Genomic DNA, 21932 nt, shown 5'->3' on the forward strand with positions numbered 1-21932 from the left:
GCATCCAGACAGACACCTAAGATGGAGAGAGCAAACTGATCAGATGGTCCAAAAACTTAGCACAGTGTGCTTTGCCCTGAGAGCTATTTCACACATTGTTAACAAAGAAATATTGCTTTTGTCACATTTTGCATATTTCCATTCTGTACTCTCCTATGCCTCCCCCCATGAACCATGGACCTTGAAGTAGGTGGGGAGGCTTACATGCCTCAGCTATACAGATGGCCGTACCGTAGCTGCAACCACAACAGAGGGGTATCTGTTGAGAGGCCAGACAAATGTGTGGTTCCTGCAGAGGGGCAGCAGCCTTTTCAGTAGTTACAGGGGCAACAGCCTGGATGATTGACTGATCTGGCCTTGTAACACTAACCATAACGGCCTTGCTGTGGTGGTACTGCAAACGGCTGAAAGCAAGGGGAAACTACAGCCATAATTTTTACCGAGGGCATGCAGCTTTACTGTATGGTTAAATGATGATGGTGTCCTCTTGGGTAAAATATTCTGGAGGTGAAATAGTCCCCCATTCGGAGCTCCAGGTGGGGACTACTCAAGAGGACGTCGTTATCAGGAGAAAGAAAACTGGCGTTTTACAGATAGGAGCGTGGAATGTCAGATCCCTTAATCAGGCAGGTAGGTTAGAAAATTTAAAAAAGGAAATGGATAGGTTAAAGTTAGATATAGTGGGAATTAGTGAAGTTCAGTGGCAGGAGGAACTAGACTGGCCAGGTGAATACAGGGTTGTAAATACAAAATCAAATAGGGCTAATGCAGGAGTAGGTTTAATAACGAATACGAAAATAGGAATGTGGGTAAGCTACTACAAACAGCATGGTGAATGCATTATTGTGGCCAAGATAGACACGAAGCCTATGCCTAATACAGTAGTACAAGTTTATATGCCAACTAGCTCTGCAGATGATGAAGATATTGATGAAATGTATGATGATGAGATAAAAGAAATTATTCAGGTAGTGAAGGGAGACAAAAATTTAATAGTCATGGGTTACTGGGATTCGAGAGTAGGAAAAGGGAGAGAAGGAAACATAGTAGATGAATATGGATTGGGGGTAAGAAATGAAAGAGGATGCCGCTTGGTAGAGTTTTGCACAGAGCGTAACTTAATCATAGTTAAGTCTTGGTTCAAGAATCATAAGAGAAGGTTGTATACATGGAAGAAGCCTGGAGACACTAAAAGGTATCAGATAGATTACATAAGAGACAGAGATTTAGGAACCAGGTTTTAAATTGTAAGACATTTACAGGGGCAGGTGTGGACTCTGCCCACAATCTATTGGTTATGAAATGTAGATTAAAACTAAAGAAACTGCAAAAAGTTGGGAATTTAAGGAGATGGGCCCTAGATAAACTGATTAAACCAGAGGTTGTACAGAGTTTTATGGAGAGCATAAGGGAATAATTGACAGGAATGGGGGAAAGAAATACAGTAGAAGAAGAATGGGTAGCTCTGAGGGATGAAGTAGTGAAGGCAGCAGAGGATCAAGTAGGTAAAAAGACGAGGGCTAGTAGAAATCCTTGTGTAACAGAAGAAATATTGAATTTAACTGATGAAAGGAGAAAATATAAAAATGCAGTATATGAAGCAGGCAAAAAGAAATACAAACGTCTCAAAAATGAGATCAAGGGGAAGTGCAAAATGGCTAAGCAGGGATGGCTAGAGGACAAATGTAAGGATGTAGAGGCTTATCTCACAAGGGGTAAGATACATGCTGCCTACAGGAAAATTAAAGAGACCTTTGTAGAAAAGAGAACCACTTGCATGAATACCAAGAGCTCAGATGGAAACCCAGTTCTAAGCAAAGAAGGGAAAGCAGAAAGGTGGAAGGAGTAAATAGAGGGTTTATACAAGGGCAACGTACTTGAGGACAATATTATGGAAATGGAAGAGCATGTAGATGAAGATGAAATGGGAGATATGATACTGCATGAAGAGTTTGACAGAGCAGTAGACAACATTCCATTAGAACTACTGATGGCCTTAGGAGAGCCAATCCTGACAAAGATGTATGAGACAGGAGAAATACCCCCAGACTTCAAGAAGAATATAATAATTCCAATCCCAAAGAAAGCAGGTGTTGACAGATGTGAAAATTACCAAACTATCAGTTTAATAAGTCACAGCTGCAAAATACTAACGCGAATTCTTTACAGACGAATGGAAAAACTGTTTGAAGCCGACCTCGGGGAAGATCAGTTTGGATCCGTAGAAATGTTGGAACACGTGAGGCAATACTAACCTTACGACTTATCTTACAAGAAAGATTAAGAAAAGGCAAACCTACGTTTCTAGCATTTGTAGACTTAGAGAAAGCTTTTGACAATGTTGACTGGAATACTCTCTTTCAAATTGTAAAGGAGGCATGGGTAAAACACGGGGAATAAAAGGTTATTTACAATTTGTACAGAAACCTGATGGCAGTTATAAGAGTCGAGGGGCATGAAAGGGAAGGGACTGATACAGGGTTGTAGCCTATCCCTGATGTTATTCGATCTGTATATTGAGGAGCCAGTAAAGGAAACAAATGAAAAATTTGGAGTAGGAATTAAAATCCATGGAGAAGAAATAAAAACTTTGAGGTTCACTGATGACATAGTAATTCTGTCAGAGACAGCAAAGGACATGGAAGAGCAGTTGAATGGAATGGACAGTGTCTTGAAAGAAGGATATAAGATGAACTTCAACAAAAGCAAAACGAGGATAATGGAATGTATTAAAAGGATGATCTTCACTATGCAGGGTTAAATCTGACTTTGGCACAGAAAGGGGTAAATTATGCTGCCACAAAAGTCTTTGGGCACCTACCAAACAGCATCAAAAGCCTGACAGATAGCCAACTAACATTTAAAAATAAATTAAAAGAATTTCTAGATGACAACTCCTTCTACTCATTGGCTGAATTTTTAGATATAAACTAAGTAAAAAAAAAACTTAATCATTAGTGTGATGCAATATTTTGTGTAATGTAATTTCTTGTACCGACATCTTTTATTAACCTGACACGTTCCACATCATTACAAAGTGTCGTATTCATGATCTATGGAACAAGTATTAATCTAATCTAATCTAATCTAATTAAGTCGGGTGATGCTGAGGGAATTAGATTAGGGAATGAGACACTTAAAGTAGTAAAGGAGTTTTGCTACTGATGATGGTCAAAGTAGAGAGGACATAAAATGTAGACTGGAAATGACAAGGAAAGGGTTTGTGAAGACGAGAAAATTGTTAATGGCGAGAATAAATTTAAGTGTCAGGAAGTCGTTTCTCAAAGTATTTGTATGGAGTGTAGCCATGTATGGAAATGAAACATGGATGATAAATAGTCTGGGCAAGAAGAGAGTAGAAGCTTTTGAAATGTGGTGCTACAGAAGAATGCTGAAGATTAGATGGGTAGATCACATCACTAATGGGAAGGAATTGAATAGAATTGGTGAGAAGAGGAGTTTGTGGCACAACTTGACAAGAAGAAGGAATCGGTTGGTAGGACATGTTCTGAGGCATCAAGGGATCACATATTTATTATTGGAGGGCAGGGTGGAGGGTAAAAATCGTAGAGGGAGACCAAGAGATGAATACACTAAGCAGATTCAGAGGGATGTACGCTGCAGTAGGTAATGGGAGATGAAGAAGCTTGCGCAGGATAGAGTAGCATGGAGAGCTGCATCAAACCAGTCTCAGGACTGAAGACCACCACCACCACCACAACAACAACAACAACAACTCTCCTATGGTATTATTTTTTGGGAAAATGCTACAGGAGTTGAAAAAGTCTCCAAACAATAGCAGAAACTTGAAGACAGAACTAAAGGGCAACCAGTTTTACCCTCAGCGTTACACTTAATTCTATAAACCCAACAGTTTGTAACGGGCTTATGGTTTGGTGGCAGAGGTTCCAAAGTCCACTTAGCATTTTCTTTCAATGAAGTCATTTCTTCCTCCTTTGCTCTTCTCCAGTCTTCATGGTCTCAGAAGTAATAGCCTCTGTATAGTTCTTTGGCTCATTTATTTCAGCCAGCATAATTTCAATAAGGTGCTCTGGTTACTTCAGCTGTTGCCTATTTCTCAATTCTCTTTTACTAGAACTTTCTTTTGTAGGTTTCTTAAACACACTTGCAATTTCATGATTCTTCTATTCTTCATTGCCTGTTTCACTTGGGAGTAACACCACTGTCCTACCAGTTTTCTCAGGTTCAAAAACAACATCCTAGCTCTGAACAATCCATTTTTCTGATCCAGTCCACACTCAGAAGTCATTAATGACATCATTTTAACCAACAAAGATTCCAGGTTTTCCTTTTGGATCCCATTCCTTTCACTTTTCCTTTGGAATATGAACAAAACACTCACCCCAAAAATATGAAGTTTATTTAGCTGTATCGTCTTTCCAGTGAATACTTCATAAGGTGTTTTGCCATCCAAATGACTTGTACCATTTCTGTTTAACACATAAACAGCTGTGTTTATTGCTTCTGCCCACAAAAACTTAGTCAGGCCTGAGCTAGCAACATGGTTCGAGCTAGTTCCACAACTGTTCTGTTAGCGCATCAAATCTTTCACTTCAGTGTTATCAAATTCCTGTCCACCATCACATTGAAATGCTTTCGGTAGTTGACCACAAAAATTCTTCACAATTCTCACCATTTCTGCAATCTTCTCTGCAGTCTCAGACTTCTGTTTGAGAAAATATAACATGCATAATCTTGAAAAATCAAAAGTCAAGCACAGAAAATGTTCTGCTCCTCCCAGCGATTTACACTTGATAGGTCCATGCAGATCAGTATGAATCACTTCTCCAGGTTGTGTGGCACACCGCTGTCATAACTGAAAACTGCTGCAATGCTGCTTCCCCTTAACACGTGCCTCACAAAATTCTTCGCAATTAGTCTTCAACTTCAACACCACACTGTTTCAAGAATGGTTGGACATGATGTTTGTTTTGATGACCCAAGCATTCATGCCAAATTTGCAGAGTGTCCTTTGACGTGAGATTTACCTCAGGATCACAAGGTTGAATTTGTTTTGTCACTTGAATCAACATCTTCAATAAGTTACCACTATGTATGCCACACTTTTACAGTGCCATTGTTTCAGAACTCACACTTGTCTTTCAATGAATAAAAGTCTAATTCCTTGTCCATAGCAGGTGATACATAAAAGAGATTTCTTCTCCTGTCTGGAGTATACAAAACACTATCCATGTGGCATAACTTCCATTTTATATCAACAAAAGCTTCAAAATAAATAGCCCCTTTTCCTAGTGCATTCATAGTCGAATCATTGGCCATGCATCTCTACAGTGCTGTTGAAAACTTAGTAAATGATGTATACCACTTAATTTTCTTTGTCATGTGATTCGTCACTCCACAATCAGCGATCCACAAGTCCTCATCCAATTGTGCACTTATTACTTCACCAATGAAAGCCTGGTCAGGCAAATCACTTATTTTGGTTGTGGGTGGTTTTTTGTTTGTGTTTCACATTTAGACATATTATTTTAATGTGGCCAAATCCACCACAACCAAAACATTTGAGCTTCTTTTTGTTGGTAGACTTTTCATATTTTTTTGATGAAGTAACATTCCTCACAGTGGTGCCATCTGCATTTTTAATGTTTGCTTTGGTAGCGAAAAGTGCAACTACCTTGTCTCATTTCTCCCTTCGACAAGCTTGATGACTGTCATAAGAAGTTAACATGTCCATTAAATGTTTTAGTGTTTGTTGATCCTCAGATCTTGCCCACCAACCCTGTCGCAGACTTTCATAACTCTCAGGCAGTGTGTCAAGTAGTTGTTCGATTAACAATGATTCATCAGGTTTCACACTAAGTTGCTGCATTTGAAGCACCAAATTTTCAAAACAAGCAAGATGTGCCACCATGTCATCACCTGAACTCATGTAAAAATTGAAGAATTCTGACTGAACAGAAAGTGCAGCTTGATTGGTTTTCTGTTCAAACACGGCATGTAGCTTGTCCTACATATCTCGTGCACTCTCACATGCAACCAACAATGCGATGACTTTTGCTCCTACAGTTCCAACAATAATCTGACTCACTGCATGATCAGCTTTGTCCCATGATTTAAGCACAGCATTAAACACATCTATTTGTGCTGATGTTGCATCTGCTGGCAAAGCCGCTGGTTTTTCTACTTTGCCAATACACATTTTGTATGCTCTGTCTGATGCACATAATAAATTTCGTACTGCAAACTTCCAAATAGTCCAATTTTCAGCCCCACACAGCTTCTCTATACCATGAAAATCCATTGCAGTCCCCTAAAACAGTTCAGATTTACAACTGCAAAAATTCCACAAGATAATCATGCTGCAGTATATATACAATACAAATCACACGTAGCACACAACACATGCTAATGCATTTCTGGCATCATGAAATGTAAAATTGCAATACCCAATTCCTTTCTTGAATAGTGTACTGGGCCCATAACCTATTGCAGAAACTTTAACAAAGAACAAAAGGGCATAACATAAAGAATAAGCACAATGTAGTTGCTATAGCAGGACACATGTATTTTATTTTATGACACCAACCAAAGACATAGATATTGTACACAGCATAGAGATTAATATAAACCTTTCACTTCAACACAAACTACAAAAACAAGCAGTGAGGTTGATGTGTGGGGTCTCTAATAGAACATCCTGCAGAAGTCTCTTTAAGGCTCTCAGTATATTTACTGTTAAAAATCAATATACATACTCACTGATCATGTTTGTAGCCATAAACAATGCATTATTTCTGAAAACCTGTGGCATTCACAAGCATAACACAAAACAGAGGAAAAATCTCCACCAAAGCTCTGCTACTTTGACAAAAGTCCACAGGGGAGTAACCGAGTCAGGAATAAAAGTAGATAACAAGTCTTCATCTATATAAAAAAGGAAACTGATAACATGCAGGTATTCAGTAGGAAACTAAAAACATTCCTCAGAGAACAAATGTCTTATAAAACAAATGAGTTCCTACACTAATAAGGCATCCTTTTGAGAAAAAATTAGAGGAAAGAAAATCTTTACTTATGTCATGAAGACAAAATTGTGTACTTCTAATATAAATTATAGTAATAAAATGTAAATTTATTTATATCATAGGTTAAAATGTGTACTACCATTTATTCTACACTATTAAGTGTTCACTTGAACGATAAAAAAAATTGTGTTTTAATTTAAATCATAATGTCAAAATTTAAATTTCATTATTTATTTGTGGTACTGGGATAAAAATGTGTAATTTCATTCATTCTGCTATTTTAAGCGTTCATTTGAACTCATACCAGTAAATGCAGGTTTTAATATTGTTCACAATCAATTGTTCATCGAACATAAAAATTTGTATGATAATTAAAATGCTCAAATAAATTGGTATTATTTCACTTGGCTTGTAAAATATTACTAGTACACTCATTGTACAATACATAATCAACAGGACCAAATAAAAAATTAAATCAAATCAAGTTTACCTATAGGAATCAATTTTGTGTTTATTTGCAAAGTTGTATGAATGAGTTTATTGAATTGCAAGAAATAGTGATTTGGAAACATAGATAATAATTAGAAGAGAGCTGGAGTCACTGGAAGTTTAAAACAGATTAGATAACAATAAGAAAAAGATTTCAAACTCAAATTTTCAGCTGATAAATATTTCCAGAAGTGCATCATCTTTGACCATAATTTGTGGCTATGAACTGTAAATAGGTAGGAAATTAAGGAGTTGAGATATGGGTAAGTTGAGAGCAACAGTGGCTGTTGAGTTCCAAAGGGAGCATTAAATAATGACTGACTAAAACACTGGTAATAAACACAGCAGAAGACAGCTGAGTAGCTTTGAGATGTGAAATAGTGAAGGCAGCAGAGGATCAAACAGCCAAAAAAGAAAGACCTATTGGAAACTTTTGGATAACACAGGCTGTAATAGAGCTAAATGACAAAGGAAGAAAATGCAAAATTACAATAAATGAAGCAAGAAAAAAGGAATACACATGCCTAACAAATTAAATCACCTTACAACCTAATATATCAATGGTTTACAAATCAAGCACTGTCTGTAGGTATATACAAAGCTGCTCATGTAATATGTACTGAATGCTCAGTGTTGACAAAATACATGAATTTCCATCTTTCTTCAGTACCATAAAATATAAAACATACATGCCTCATAATTCATTATTTTGATACTTCACCTTCTCAGTATTTCATGAAACCTATAGAATTTTTGATTTATTGTTCTATACCTACCAGGTGTGAAGCTCTTTCAAGCTTCTTTTTGACTCCGTGGAGTACTGCCGCAATATCTCCAGCTGTGGAATTCAATTCACACATGTGTGGTATGAGTATCCTTAAATACACTCTTGTAATAAACAAAGTAAAATAAATAGAAAAAAGTAAAACTCACGTTTCTTTTCAGCCAGTGATGCACGCACAAACTTTTCCACAACCCATGGACTCTGCACATGAACAGTAGATTTCTGTAATTGAAGAGGTTATAATTAATTTTCTATGCACTACTTATAACAAAGTCTTTACTAACTGTAATGTGATAATAATACAGTAGAACTTCATTTTTACATTATCCGATTTTATATTTTTCATGATTTACTGTTATAACTTCACAGCACTTGTGAAGGACTCATAAGATCAATGCTAAAAATTTCCTGACTTTACATCTCTTCCTAGTAAGGTTTACTAGATTCTATGTTCTTAGACGATGTCTTGCTTTACTTCATCCTCCTTTCTTCCTATTGCCATCTGTTGTTACTGAAGACAGTGGGTGGTGGCAGAGTTAAGGGGAGATGGGAGAGAAGAAATGGTGATATAATCCATGATTAGTGTTGCTAACACGACTTGCAACATTTAGCTTCACTGTACAATGATGATGGGTTGAGTACATTTCACACTACTTCTTGGAGGACTGACATAATTGTGACATGGTGGCACTGTCAAGGTGATGACAAATGAGGCTACAAATTTATCTATCACTATAGTGCCAAGTTGATGTTTATGGATGTGTTAGTGACAGGAGAATCTAGGGAATATGTTTGTAATTGCACAACATGCAAAATATATGTGACAAGGAAGAATATGAATTTTATTGGTACTCATTTTACTTGCAGGAATATATGCCACCGTCTTCGGTTTCTGCCTAACCACACATTCGGAAATCACCACGCATTCAGAAATAAACAGCCAAATACTTATTTCATCCTTCATTCTCTAATCAGACAGAAATGTTAAATAACATCAAATATTGGAGAACATACTATATTAAAATCATGACAAAGTTTCAGAATGTGATAACAACACTAAGTTGAAGGAAAAAATTTAACATGAAACAAGTTGCAAACCTATAACCTCCAGCTCAACTAACCATGACATTATACATTACACTATAGCTTACTCATCTGAATTTTGTGTTATGCATTAGTTGTCATAAAATATCTTGAAGCCTTACATCACTGATGCTTTTTTAATTGACATTTAATGATAAGTGTGATGTATTTGTGATATACTTTCAGTGCACCTTTACTATGAAGTGGCATACTGCCCACATATGTCACACACAACAAAGGAAATGAATAACTGAAATGGACACAGTGACACAGTTCACACAGGAGTCATTCACAAGTTCTTGCAAAAGTCAGAAGTTGAAAGCCCACTAGTGACATCACAACTCCAAAAAGAAGTGTGAAGTCTATTCTCAGCCCCATTTTACTGCCATTGGCTACAACAGGAAGACACCTTCTCCCCCCCCCCCCCCCCCTCCTTCAAAATGTTAGATTCTGATCGCTTTCAGAGTACTTCACAGTTTCCCATTTAATCCACCATGAACATCCATATTTGCTTTTTTTCTGGTAATTGCAAAGGAAAGCTGTCTCAAATATGTGTGTTTTGACATATAATTTGTGGTCGTAGCATGTCAGAAAGTAGGTTGAATACCTTGTATCCAGAGGTATCAATTTCAATTTTTTCATGAATTTTTGCTTGCTGTTACACATCAACGATTTTTTAAGAAGTGATGAAATTCATTGCCACAAATTGCTGCATAAACATGGTATTGTATATCTAATTTCCTTCAATTACACAGATTTTATGCAATGTATTGTTGAGGACTGATATTTGTAACTATATATGGTAATTAAATATGTTTTTTTTTTCTGATATTTATGGGGTTTGAACGTCTTCCTTGATTCTCCATTTTACTAGATTTTGCGTTTTTTAAACCTGGATCTCATGCAAATACAGCTTTCTTCACCACATATCTGAACAAAATAACAAGAAAAATATATCAAGGCTCATATTGTAGACTAATGACACCATGAGCCGACTTTTCAAAAGTCTTAATTTTTCTAATGATTAACCCTTTAATTGGGGCTGGTTGCTACAGCAATCCGAGCGCGTTGTATCCTGGTTGCAGCTGACTGCCATTCAGTTCAGCACTGCCATGCCCCATGTGCTGCTGCTGTAGAAGTGCTGAGACGTTTGTTCACCTATTGTTAGCTGCACTTGAATAAGATGTCTGTTTGTCTATAGCACTACTGGTGGAGTCTCGCCACACCTTATCGTTTGCTCTAACCACAACAGATGGTGTTTCAATATGCGGAACATGACTACATTTGATGTCAATGTCAGCACTTTTGACAGACCCTCACAGCACTTATATGAGTAATTAGCATTAGACACAAGAGATGACACTACTGTGATTTCTGTTGAACTGTAGTTTCGTATCTTTCTGCAAGATTCTATTCTTGGTTCAGGCATCAGTCGCCTATTATTCAAATGTGTTTGCATAGTGAATTTAGATATTGTGATGGTATGTAAAAAGCTTCTCACCTCCAAAGAGATAATTCAGATGTGTAAGGAGAGTGATTCTGAAGCATCACTATGCTCGAAGTTTCCCTTAGGAATAGTTTACAGTCTACAGATGTTGTTGATTCTCATTCATCTCCATCTGTAATTACTAGTGCACATCGAGAGAAAGTCGGGAGCTGGCTTCTTCTATTCAGTGCTCATCGCCTTCAAATGAAGATGCCCAGTGACTCACAAGGATGACAGAAAACAAATGGAGATGTGAAAACATAAATCCAAAGAAGAATCAGTTTAACAAATCCTCATCAGGAATGAAAGCTCACGTAAGTGAAAATGAGAGCTGCCTCTGTTTCTTTAGTCTTTTTGTAAATATAGACATTTTTGAAATGATTTGCCTGGAAACAAATAAGTATTAAAAGTATCAATCAGCCAATTGCAAACCAAAGACAGATTCTAAAATAAACAAGTGGTGTGACACAAATGTGTCAGAAATGTATGTTTTTGTAGTGTCTTCCTTTCTCATGGCTGGAGTGAAAAAGTTAAAACTGAGTGAATATTGGTCGACAGATCCTATGCTGGAAACACAAATTTTTCCAAAGTAATATCCAGAGACTGATATTTTTTGCTGCTGAATTTAGAGCATTTCCACAACACTTTGTCCATAAATGGGGATTACTCATCGAAAATTTGGCATGTTGAAAAACATTTTCAGAAAATGTTCAAGGAAACTTTCTATCACTATGAGAAACTCTGTATAGGTGAATCTCTGATGCTGTTCAAAGCCCATCTCAAAGCAATATTTTCCGGCAAAGAGAAACAGGATTGGAATAAACATTTTTTTGTTTTAATTTGCGACTGTGAAACAAATTTTATACTGGATTTTATCATTTATGTTGTCACACAGACATTGATAATCATGGTAAAGGAGTGTCTGAAACCACAGTAGCCACATTACTCTAACCTTACTTGGAGAAAGGACATACAATGTTTGTCAACAACTGGTATACCAGCCCAGATCTATTTTGTTGGCAGTATGATAGAGCGACAAACACTTGTGTTACAGTAAGTGAACAGGGAAGGAAATGCCAGTAATGGAGGATAAACTGAAGAAAGGAGAAAGAATTTTCTAGTCTTCAGGCCTAATTGCTCTGAGGTGGCAGAGTACGAAGGAAGTTTGGATACTATCAACATACCACAAAGTTGAAATGCATCTGACTTCAAAAAGAGATCGGAAGATTGGTGACCTGCAAAGGAAACCGAGTGTGGTAATATATTACAGTAACTCAGTGACACAAGTCAACTGAAATGACATGCTAATAAGAACAGTGGAAAGTACATGGAAGTCATCTAAGTAGTACAGGAAATTGTTTCCCATATTTTGGGCACGGCAATTTTCAATGCCTTTTGCTGAAACTGTAAACATGGGACGAAAATGAAGAACAAAAGTTTCATCTCAATGTAATTAGACAAAGTTTTGCAACTTTTTACATTGATCACAATCGAGCAGGTTGTCATAAATGTCAAGAGTACCCTACAAGACTAAACATGTCAGCACATTTACCAGAACAGTGGGAAAAAGTACATGTATAGTCTGTCCTTGAAATAGTGTTAGGAAACAAACTAGGTTGTGCTGTAAGGAATGAGCTTATCCATGCTTCAGAGCTCATCACACACAATTTTGGCAATAAAAAATGGTTAAACCTTATTTTGTGAGAATGTAGAAGTATATCACTATTGTAAACGTCTTTCTTTGTACGTACATCATAATAAAAATGCACCTCACATGAAAATGAAGTGTAAATTTTGTAAATAAATACCCCAATTCTTCCAGAGTCAGCCCAAAGACCAGAACAAAATAGAAAGGTGAAAAACAGTGAGCATGTTGGAAGCACTGCGTGTGGTGAGCAGGCCAGATGCGTTCAGCACCCAGCATATCGCAAGCAGTGTGACAATGCAGCACACAAGGTGCAGCTGCCAGTGTTATAAACAGCAGTCAAAGGGTTAATGTATCAGCTACCAAAACACTGAAAACTTCCAGAATTCAAAGATTCGTGGACTAGTCTTCATTGACTATAATGCAATACTGGAAAGTGTAGGGTGGAATACAAATAACAGGAGAATTAAAGACTACCACTCATCATATAATTGAGGTATTGAGCAGTGAACAGGCTGAAAACATAGCTAAACTATACAACAACGCATGATTGAGAGCTGTTGTGTAGAAGTGCTGAATCTACTAGTGAATGTTATAGTAAGCTCAATATAAAAAAATCCCAAGGACATCAAGAACAGAACTATTCTTATATAAGTTTCAAATTATGCTGCAGGATCTTTGTAGAGAAAAAAAGGAAAACAACTCTAATAGCTGCTAATTTTAATATTGATGTCACATGTGACATTAGCTAAGCATCAAGATTTACTGATATGGTGAAGAAACATGGTTTAAAACTTTCTTTGACTCTACTGCAGAAAATAGCTAATCAGCAAACTCCATTGACTATGTTTCAGCTAATTATGTAGTGGAAAATGTGTGGAATTTAGTCTAGATTTAGGGTTTTCAGATCATTGTGCATTGTTCATTGAGGTACCAGACCAACAGGACTATGCAAATGTTGAAAACCCATATGAGAAGGAATTTCAGCAAAGAAAACTTACTAATATTTAGTAATATGCTAAAAGAAAAAAATGGCCTTTTAATCATCATAATTCAAGTGATGAAAACTTTGAAAAAAATCCTAAGTTATATCCTTGGCGTCTTAAATGAAACATTTCCACCTAGTATCTGCAGCAATAATGTGAAAATAAATTAATGTGGATCTCCCAGGACTTAAAAATTTCCATGTATGGGAATTAGCTGCCAGAGTTGGCTGTCAAGTGTGTATGTGGTGTGACTGCTTATGTGAATGAATGTGTGTTTCTCTTTCTTTTCTGATAAAAGCTGCAGCCAAAAGATAATGTGTGTCTTTTAATTGTGCTTGTCTACAACTTAATGAGTCACCTTTATGGTAAGCAGCAATCTATCTTTTCCTTACATTGTGATATTCCAACTTGAAGGTTCCATTGTTTGATTTGATTTTCATAGAATAGTTATACTAACTCCCCTAGAAAAAAATCAAGGCTGGCAGTTATAAAACCGAATTGCAAAATTATTTACAGAATGTCTGTGGAAGACATTTCATCAAAACTGGAGTGATGGTGTAAAACATACAGACAAGAGAGAAATAAGTAAAACCTATCAGATAACTTTTTATAAAGTTCAAGCAATTTACTAAAATCATAACTGACTATATGAAAAATAAATTTTGATCAAGCATGTCGTATAACCATGTCGTTTGCAAATGAGATATACTGACAGTTGTCTTGAAAAATTTAGTGAAACTGTATAAATCTAAATCTGGTTGACAGAGTGATTATTTTAACCCTTGACCTCCTATATACAAGTCCTCACTGCAACACCTTACTTGTTTCAAACACAGGAATAAATTGGATTTAGCAGTGGATATAGCATACTGGATCATTTGTAAGCCATGAATGAAACTAGACAGAGTTTAAAAAAATATACCAGTATCTAATATTCTTACAGAGTACATGCTGGTGAAAACTAGGGAAAAAGTCCTAAGAACATGTTGCCACCAGCTGTGATGCATACAGAGTGGTGGATGGGGATATGTATTGCTGGCTGTCATGCTGCAGATCATCATTTCAAACCTGACCAATGGCAAGTATCTGTAATTTAGTATTAACAACTTCTGGAAGATTCTCAGAATTTCTTGTTTGTAATGTCTGTATATTCTGGAATATTTGATGTTTGTATAAATAGCAGCACTGTCCATTTAGAAGTTCAGTTCTGTTCTGATTATGTGTTGGTGTTCATAATAACATTTTTTCATTGTTAGCTGTAGTTCTTCATTGATGATCCTACTTTCAGATTTGTACTTGATTCTGGTTACATGTGATGGTTTCACATAGATGCTGGGGAAGTCTTTGAACATCTACATTATTGTGGCTCCAACTAGGAAATATAAAAGTCATTGTCTACCAGTATAGGACTTGGAATACAAGCAATTCCCTAGATCCATATAATCAGAAGATGGATGAATTCTGAAAAAGCAACAAGGCAGCTGATACATCAGTGTTTTCAGGAGACACTGGACAGGACCTGACAAAACAGCTGAAAGCATTCAACTGAGTCACCAAATGCAACAGTTTACTTGAATGGCAGAGTCAAACAACAAAGATAAGCTTGACAGACAGAGCATATTCCAGGCTGAACTGAAGATAACATTCAGTGACAATCAGCAGAAAGTCTGCTTAGCATGATGATAGCTGAAAAACAGAGTCTGATGTCATGGGGAAATGACATGGTCCTACATGTAGAATGGTTTGCTCCTACACTGTATTGTGAATTCAGACAATAAAATCTCACATTTGATGAAAGGAGTCACAGAAGACATGTACGAAGCTCTTTTGGTAAAGATGTAACAACAACCAAGGAATTTATTAAGTAGTGTCAGTGCACCAAGAAAATGCAAAGAAAAAAAAGACTTGGATGAAAAAGGTGCACCTGACTGGTAGTGGAACAGCAGTACCACCTTACCTCTCTCATACGCCAGGTAGTAAGACCCAGCAGTGTCGGACTAAGTAAGCAGCAGATAGCAGCCATGAATGTCAACTCCATATGTCAGGATATAATAGAGGATGTTGAAGAACAGGTGTATAGATCTTTAGCCCCAAACTCCAACACCAGTTGAAGGCTCTGTGAAAAATGGACTTTGCCAACTCAAATCTATGCTGCGGCTGTCAGACAAAACTCAGTACCTAACCAATGCAAATACAGCCAAATCCTCAGCCAAGTATAGTGCCCTGCAGAAGAGCAGACATCTGGATGCCATACAACAACATGCCTGTATACTTCCACTGTGGATTCCCTGAACAAATTATTCCCTACTGCAGAGAAAAAAGACAATTTTTCAGCAGCTTCTACACCACCAGACACCAACTATGATAACAGTTCAATCCATGCCAGTCAACAGCAGAGAATTATAATCAACCTGTGGAACAAGGTGAATACCATACGCTGAATGATATGTTGTAACCATTCCCCATCACTCTACACGAGTACCAGCCACTTACCTAGCAACTCAATTCAGAAAAACTAAGTGAGGCAACAATCCACGGAGGTGATGCAGCCACAGATAAAAATCCTCTATGGATGAGTCACCAAGGTGTCAGGAAATCTTGCTAATGTTTCCATTGACAGCCAACACATCTGGGTGTTCGCTGACTCACAGGTTTCATTTTATGTAATGTCAAAAGCTTATTATCACTGGCTAAGGATGACTATATTGTGTGATACAAAAGTGCGCATGCTGAAGTTGCAGTTGGGTATATGTCCAGCCAACAGAAATATGTATTGTAAGAATAAATATCAGTACAGAACACAGTGCATTGAAGTTGTTGTTTTATCAGACTGCAATCTTAATGTTATTGTTTGATGGGATTCCTGGTACGCATCACAAGCTGTCATAGACTGTGGAGTATTAAAGTTCCATATTGAAGAGGTTATTGCAATGAGCACATACAAAAAAATATCGTTCTGGTTGGTTGTTTGCTGTTGAAGACACTGCTATCCCTCTCTCATTGACAAGATGGGATCCAGTCATCAACTGATATGCTCAGTTAAATGGTGTGGATGATAGAAAGCTACTAAAGCTCACTAAGGAAATCTACATGCCAGCAACAACCATAATAAGCATTTTGCACGGTCAGGGGTGACTTTGGATTACTAATTGTGATGAGCAGCTACAGATCATCCCTAAAGGTACATGTGTAGGGACAGCAAGACCAGTCCAGAAAGGGCATCTTAAAGCCACTGATGAAAAGTCATGCTCCATGACCACTACAGACAACACAGGAAGAAAGCTACTGTTGATCCGACAATAGCATCAGGCCTGACTGTGGAACAATGTCGATGTTAACTGTTCTGCATCAGTTTTTGGACTTTTTCAAATCTAGAGAGAAGAAATGACAGATCAAGCAATCCATAGTGAAACACCACATAAAACCTAGGGATCATCTGCAAGTTAGTCAGTGGTCATGTAGAGAATGTCAGCAAATGATGCATCACCTATGGCAAAATGGAGAAGATGCTGCAAGATGACACCAATGAACATTCAGAAAGTCCTTGGTCCTCTCATGTAGTCCTCAAGAAGAAGAAGAATGGCACATGATGTTTGTTTCATCTACCAATGATGGAAAAAATCATGAAAAATATATTAACCCACTGCAACACACTGATGATAATCTATATTTCTTGAAAAAAGGGCAAAGTATTTCTCAACTGTGGAAATCCAGAAAGTCTACAGACAAATAGAGGTTGATGAAGCAGATCAGGAAATGACTGCTTTCATAAATTCCAATGGCCTTATGAGTTCAGAGTTATGCTTTTTTGACTACATAATGCTCCAGTCACCTTCAAGTGTGTAGTGGAAACCTGCATTGACACCTTAAATGGATGAAGTTTCTTCATTATCTGGCTGACACTGTCATTTGACGGATTGCAGGCCTGTGCCTGAATCCAAAAAAGACTGTTGACCAAGAACTAAAAATCACAAGGCACCTAGTGAATCATGAAGAATGTGTCTGAAACCAGAGAAAAATAAGAGCAGTCACAGATTTTCTGACTCCTTGGTACAGTCATGATGTAAGAAGTTTTCTCACAATGTGCTCATAGTACCAACAATTCATACAGAACTTTTGAACCTAGAATGAGATGCAAGAAAGATCTTTCCTTGTCTTTCAGAAGGTGCTAACATCTTCTCCACTCCTACCACTGTATGATGAAAATGCCAAGACAGAAGTTAACACTGATGTTGCCAATTATGTGGTAGGTGTAGTTCTAGCACACATCCAGGAAGGTGCTGAAATGGTGATAGCTTATGTTTCCAGAGTACTCCCAAAGTCTGAGAAGAACTATGCTACAATAAAGAGTACCTTGTGGTTATTTGGACCATCAATATGTTCTGGCCATATTTATTAGCAAACCATTCATCACTGTGATGGATCACTATTCTCCCTACTGGCTGACTAGCCTGAAGGATCCATCAAATCAACTGGTGTGATGGATGCTGAGGCTTCATGATATGATGTCACAGTGGTATAAAAGAATTGAGACAAACATAAGGATGTTGACTACCTTTCAAGGAATCCTTTGCTAGAACACATCAGTGTGGACAAAATCTCAGTCACTACTGCATTAAATGACAGGAGTGAAGATCAAGCATTACCGAAAACCATAGAAGCCTTGAAGAATGAGGAACCAACCAAAGGAGAATTCCAATTATCAAAAGGAGCATTGTATAAGAAGAACTATGATCCAATTGGGTGGAAATGGTTGCTCATCATCCCAGCTCATCTACAGCTAGCTATAATGAAATTTTGCCATGATGCTCCAATATTGGGTAACTGACATTCTTCGATAATCTAGACAGAATCAGATACAGGTATCACTGGTCCACTCTCTACTGTTCCATTAGACACTATGTGAACCATTTGTACGGAATGTCAGCCATGGAAGCACTTGGCACAGTTGCTTCCAGGAAATATGGTGCCATTTCCACCTGCAACAGCACCATTCCAACAAAACTGGAATACATGTCTTGCAGAGGTGCTAAAAGTCAACAAACAGGAATCAACTCATAATAGTTGCACTCACCACCTAGCCCTCTGTCACAAAAGCTGTTCTGACTACCAAAGCTCCATAATATGTGAGAGTCTGTGTATAAGACATTATTCTGAAGCACAGTGCACCCTGTAAGATGACCTCTGGTTGTGAAAAGATTTCCAGCTGAAATCAAATGTAATTTCACATTGCAATACCTGATATCAGTCACAGGATGACAAATGGCTCCCACCTGCAGACAAATGGTGTCACAGAACCATTTAGAAAGACAAAGGCAGGTATGCTTTCATTGTACATAAATGTATAACAGAGAGATTCAGATATAATACTGTCCACCATGACATTTGTACACAGTACAGAAAAGCAAATCACTACAGGTTTTACACCATTTTCTGTGCTCCACATTAGGGAGGCTGGATTGACAATGGGTACACTGCTGCTGTTACAACTGGATAGTAGTCAGGATGACTACATGAAAGACCTCGTGACCAGGACCAAAGAAGAAAGGGAGCTGGCTTGCATTAAAGTTCCTGTACACCTAGAAGAGAGACTGAATGCACTATAATGGAAACACTGACCACTGACGCACAGCCTAGAAGCCTGGTATAGATTGTTACATCTGTGGAGAAAGTGGTTTTATCATAAAAGGGTCATATCATATCGACCACTGATTGTTGCACAGCACAAATTCAAGAAGTACAACCGTTCATCATTATGACAAAAGCACAGAGACCTTCTCCATGTCCTCAGTATGAGACCCTATTACAGACTGTGGATGAGGCAGAAACTGAAAGTCTGCTCAGTGAACTTGAAGCTTTAACAGGAGGGGCCTACCTTCAATGCTCATCATTGTGAAGAAGTTACAACATGGCCCGAACATGAGGTCCTACATTGCTGCTGTACAGAGGACCACTAACAAGACTGAGCTCTAGGATTCTGTTGTTGGCTCTAATGTGAACTTCTGAAACAGTGAGCTGTTGTTTATTCAGGAGAGGGAACAATGCCAAGAGTTGTGCTGCAAGCTGTGTGGCACAGTGAAAAGCACTGTTGCCTGGGATGCTGTGGGTTGCCAGTTCAAATCTTACCACCAGCAATTATTTGTTATTTAATATTCATCATTTCTGGAAGGTTCTTGAAATTTCTTATGTTTGTAATGTTTCTATTTTCTATAAATGGAAGCACTCTCCATCCAGGAGTTCAGTTCTGTTGTGGGCATACATTTGTGTCTGTAACAAATGTGCTTTCTGTGTTATGTGTTGTACTTCATTGACAACCCTGCTTTCAGATTTGGACTTGATACTGGTTACAATGTGACAGTACTTGTAGGGGCGAAGGCCACTTTACTTGTGTCTATAATACTCAGCTGTGTAGTCACTCTTCCCCTAGACAATTACTGTTCATTTCTTATTGGTTGAATTTTATCCTGGACTTGGTATTCTGATAGTGATGCTGTTGTCAGGCATAGTACTTATATCTGTTGTCTACATCAACCTTTCTACACATATCATTATGAGGTTTTGTTAGCAGCAGAATAAAATTACTGATCCTATAGTGTGTGAACAATGTAAATAACGACATCTAGTCCTATTATTTTATGCTGAAAATAGTAGAGGTATTCTGCTATAGTTTAGATAATAGAGAATAAAATTACTGATCCTATAGTGTGTGAACAATGTAAATAATGACATCTAGTCCTATTATTTTATGCTGAAAATAGTAGAGGTATTCTGCTATAGTTTAGATAATAATATTAATCAATATGCACCTGTCATGTACATTAAATGATGTTCTAAATCCAAAATTCAATCTTAAAACATAAAAGCAGGTGGTTCCAGCTACTTAAAGATGTTTATTCACAACAAGAACATGAGGTCATCATACGACATCCTAAATTCACACTGGATATGGAGAAATGACTGTTTTAAGGAGTAGAAGAAGATCCTGAAACAAGCATGGCAAGAATGGGAGCTACTGAAACTACAAACAACACCCTCCCAAGGTCAATTTTTTATAAGCAGTTGCTTTATGATCACTTACAGAGTGTGTGATCTCTCAGGCTACAAGACCACAATGCCATATTACAGTTGAGCCACTGGATTTGAAAATGTTGCACTGGAGATACACATTTCACAGTTTTCATTTGATTTAAATATGATCCACATGCAACTGGTTTCAATCATACTTGACAAACACAATGGAGAAGATTGTGTTAAATAAGCTAGAAAATTTTAGTGACGGAAAAAAGATCACATAGGGAGTCCCACAGAGTTCCATTTTGGGTCCACTCCTATTCCTTATACATGTGAATGACCTCCCACCTAACATTCAACACCAAAAATTGATATTTTTTGCAGGCAATACTTGTATTATAATAAATTACATTAAACAGAAAGCAAAAGAAGACTTGGTAAATGATATTTTCCAAAAGTGGTTATTAAGTGCTTCTCTGAAAAATGGACTCTCTCTAAATTAAAGAAACACATACAACAAAACGCTACATTCAGTTCTGTAGAGAGTCATACCAACAACTGATGTGATAGGGAGCCAGCCATGGCATGGCAGAATTCATGTGTGAGGGCCAAAGTTTCGCCTGTCACTCAGCTTTGCTTGGTCCTCCTTGGAAGTACTCGGAACAGTGTGACATTTGATTTAGCATTACGGTGCAGCATTTTCTGATTGGCATAATTCTCTGAGTTCAGTAAAATCATTGTGTCAGCATTGTTTACTCTTTGCTATTTGTTCATGATATGAAGGATGTTCAAGGTCCAGTGTTGGGTTGCACAAAATAGGCAGTCTAGCAAGCTATCATCACAATCCTTGTAAATGAATGGGAGTGATAGAAGAGAGGGATGAGAATTCTCAATGGGTACTGCTTATTTGTTACAAAACAGCAGTACAGTGCCATGCAGAAAGAATTGAATCTTTTCACTGACAATGAAAGAGTAAAAAATTGCAATGATCAACAGACGAGGTTCATTGTTCTGTACAGCAAGAAGCACTTCGTGCTAAATTTGCAGACATAGTGCACTTGAGGAAATTGGTGGTATGAAGAGTAAAATTTCTGAAGTCACAACCATTAGGCCACTCTCATTGCAATAGTTTTCAATGGAAATGAACAAAGAGTGTGGAGACTTCATATATAACAGGACGAAAATTGATGTGTTTTGCAGACAATACCATTTGTTATAATAAATTCCATTAAACAGAAAGCAACAGGAGCGTTGGTAAATGATATTTTCCAAAAGTCAAGGGGTATGCCTGGAAAGATTTTTCATTTGAACTCTTGTTTTCGTTGAATTTATGAAGGAAAAAGGAGTGCAGGAACGAAAATTAGAGCAGCTGGATTGGATTGTAGATCTCTTATTTTAAGTGAACTTACTGCCTACAATACGTCATTGCAAGCTAACTTCT

The 21932-nt window shown here is 37.5% G+C and overlaps 1 protein-coding gene across 1 annotated transcript in view; it reads right to left on the reverse strand.

Moving 5' to 3' along the window:
- LOC126266661 (uncharacterized) overlaps nucleotides 1–21932 on the reverse strand; it is a 272935-nt gene that overhangs the window by 132646 nt on the left and 118357 nt on the right. Inside the window, exons 5-6 of the mRNA XM_049971077.1 lie at nucleotides 8430–8502; nucleotides 8273–8334 (exon numbers count right to left, since the gene is read on the reverse strand). Coding sequence (XP_049827034.1) covers nucleotides 8273–8334; nucleotides 8430–8502 — 135 coding nt within the window. The remainder of the gene's footprint in view (nucleotides 1–8272; nucleotides 8335–8429; nucleotides 8503–21932) is intronic.

This window comes from Schistocerca gregaria, chromosome 4 (assembly GCF_023897955.1).
Source record: "Schistocerca gregaria isolate iqSchGreg1 chromosome 4, iqSchGreg1.2, whole genome shotgun sequence".
In the NCBI taxonomy this organism is placed as follows: Eukaryota; Metazoa; Arthropoda; class Insecta; order Orthoptera; family Acrididae; genus Schistocerca; species Schistocerca gregaria.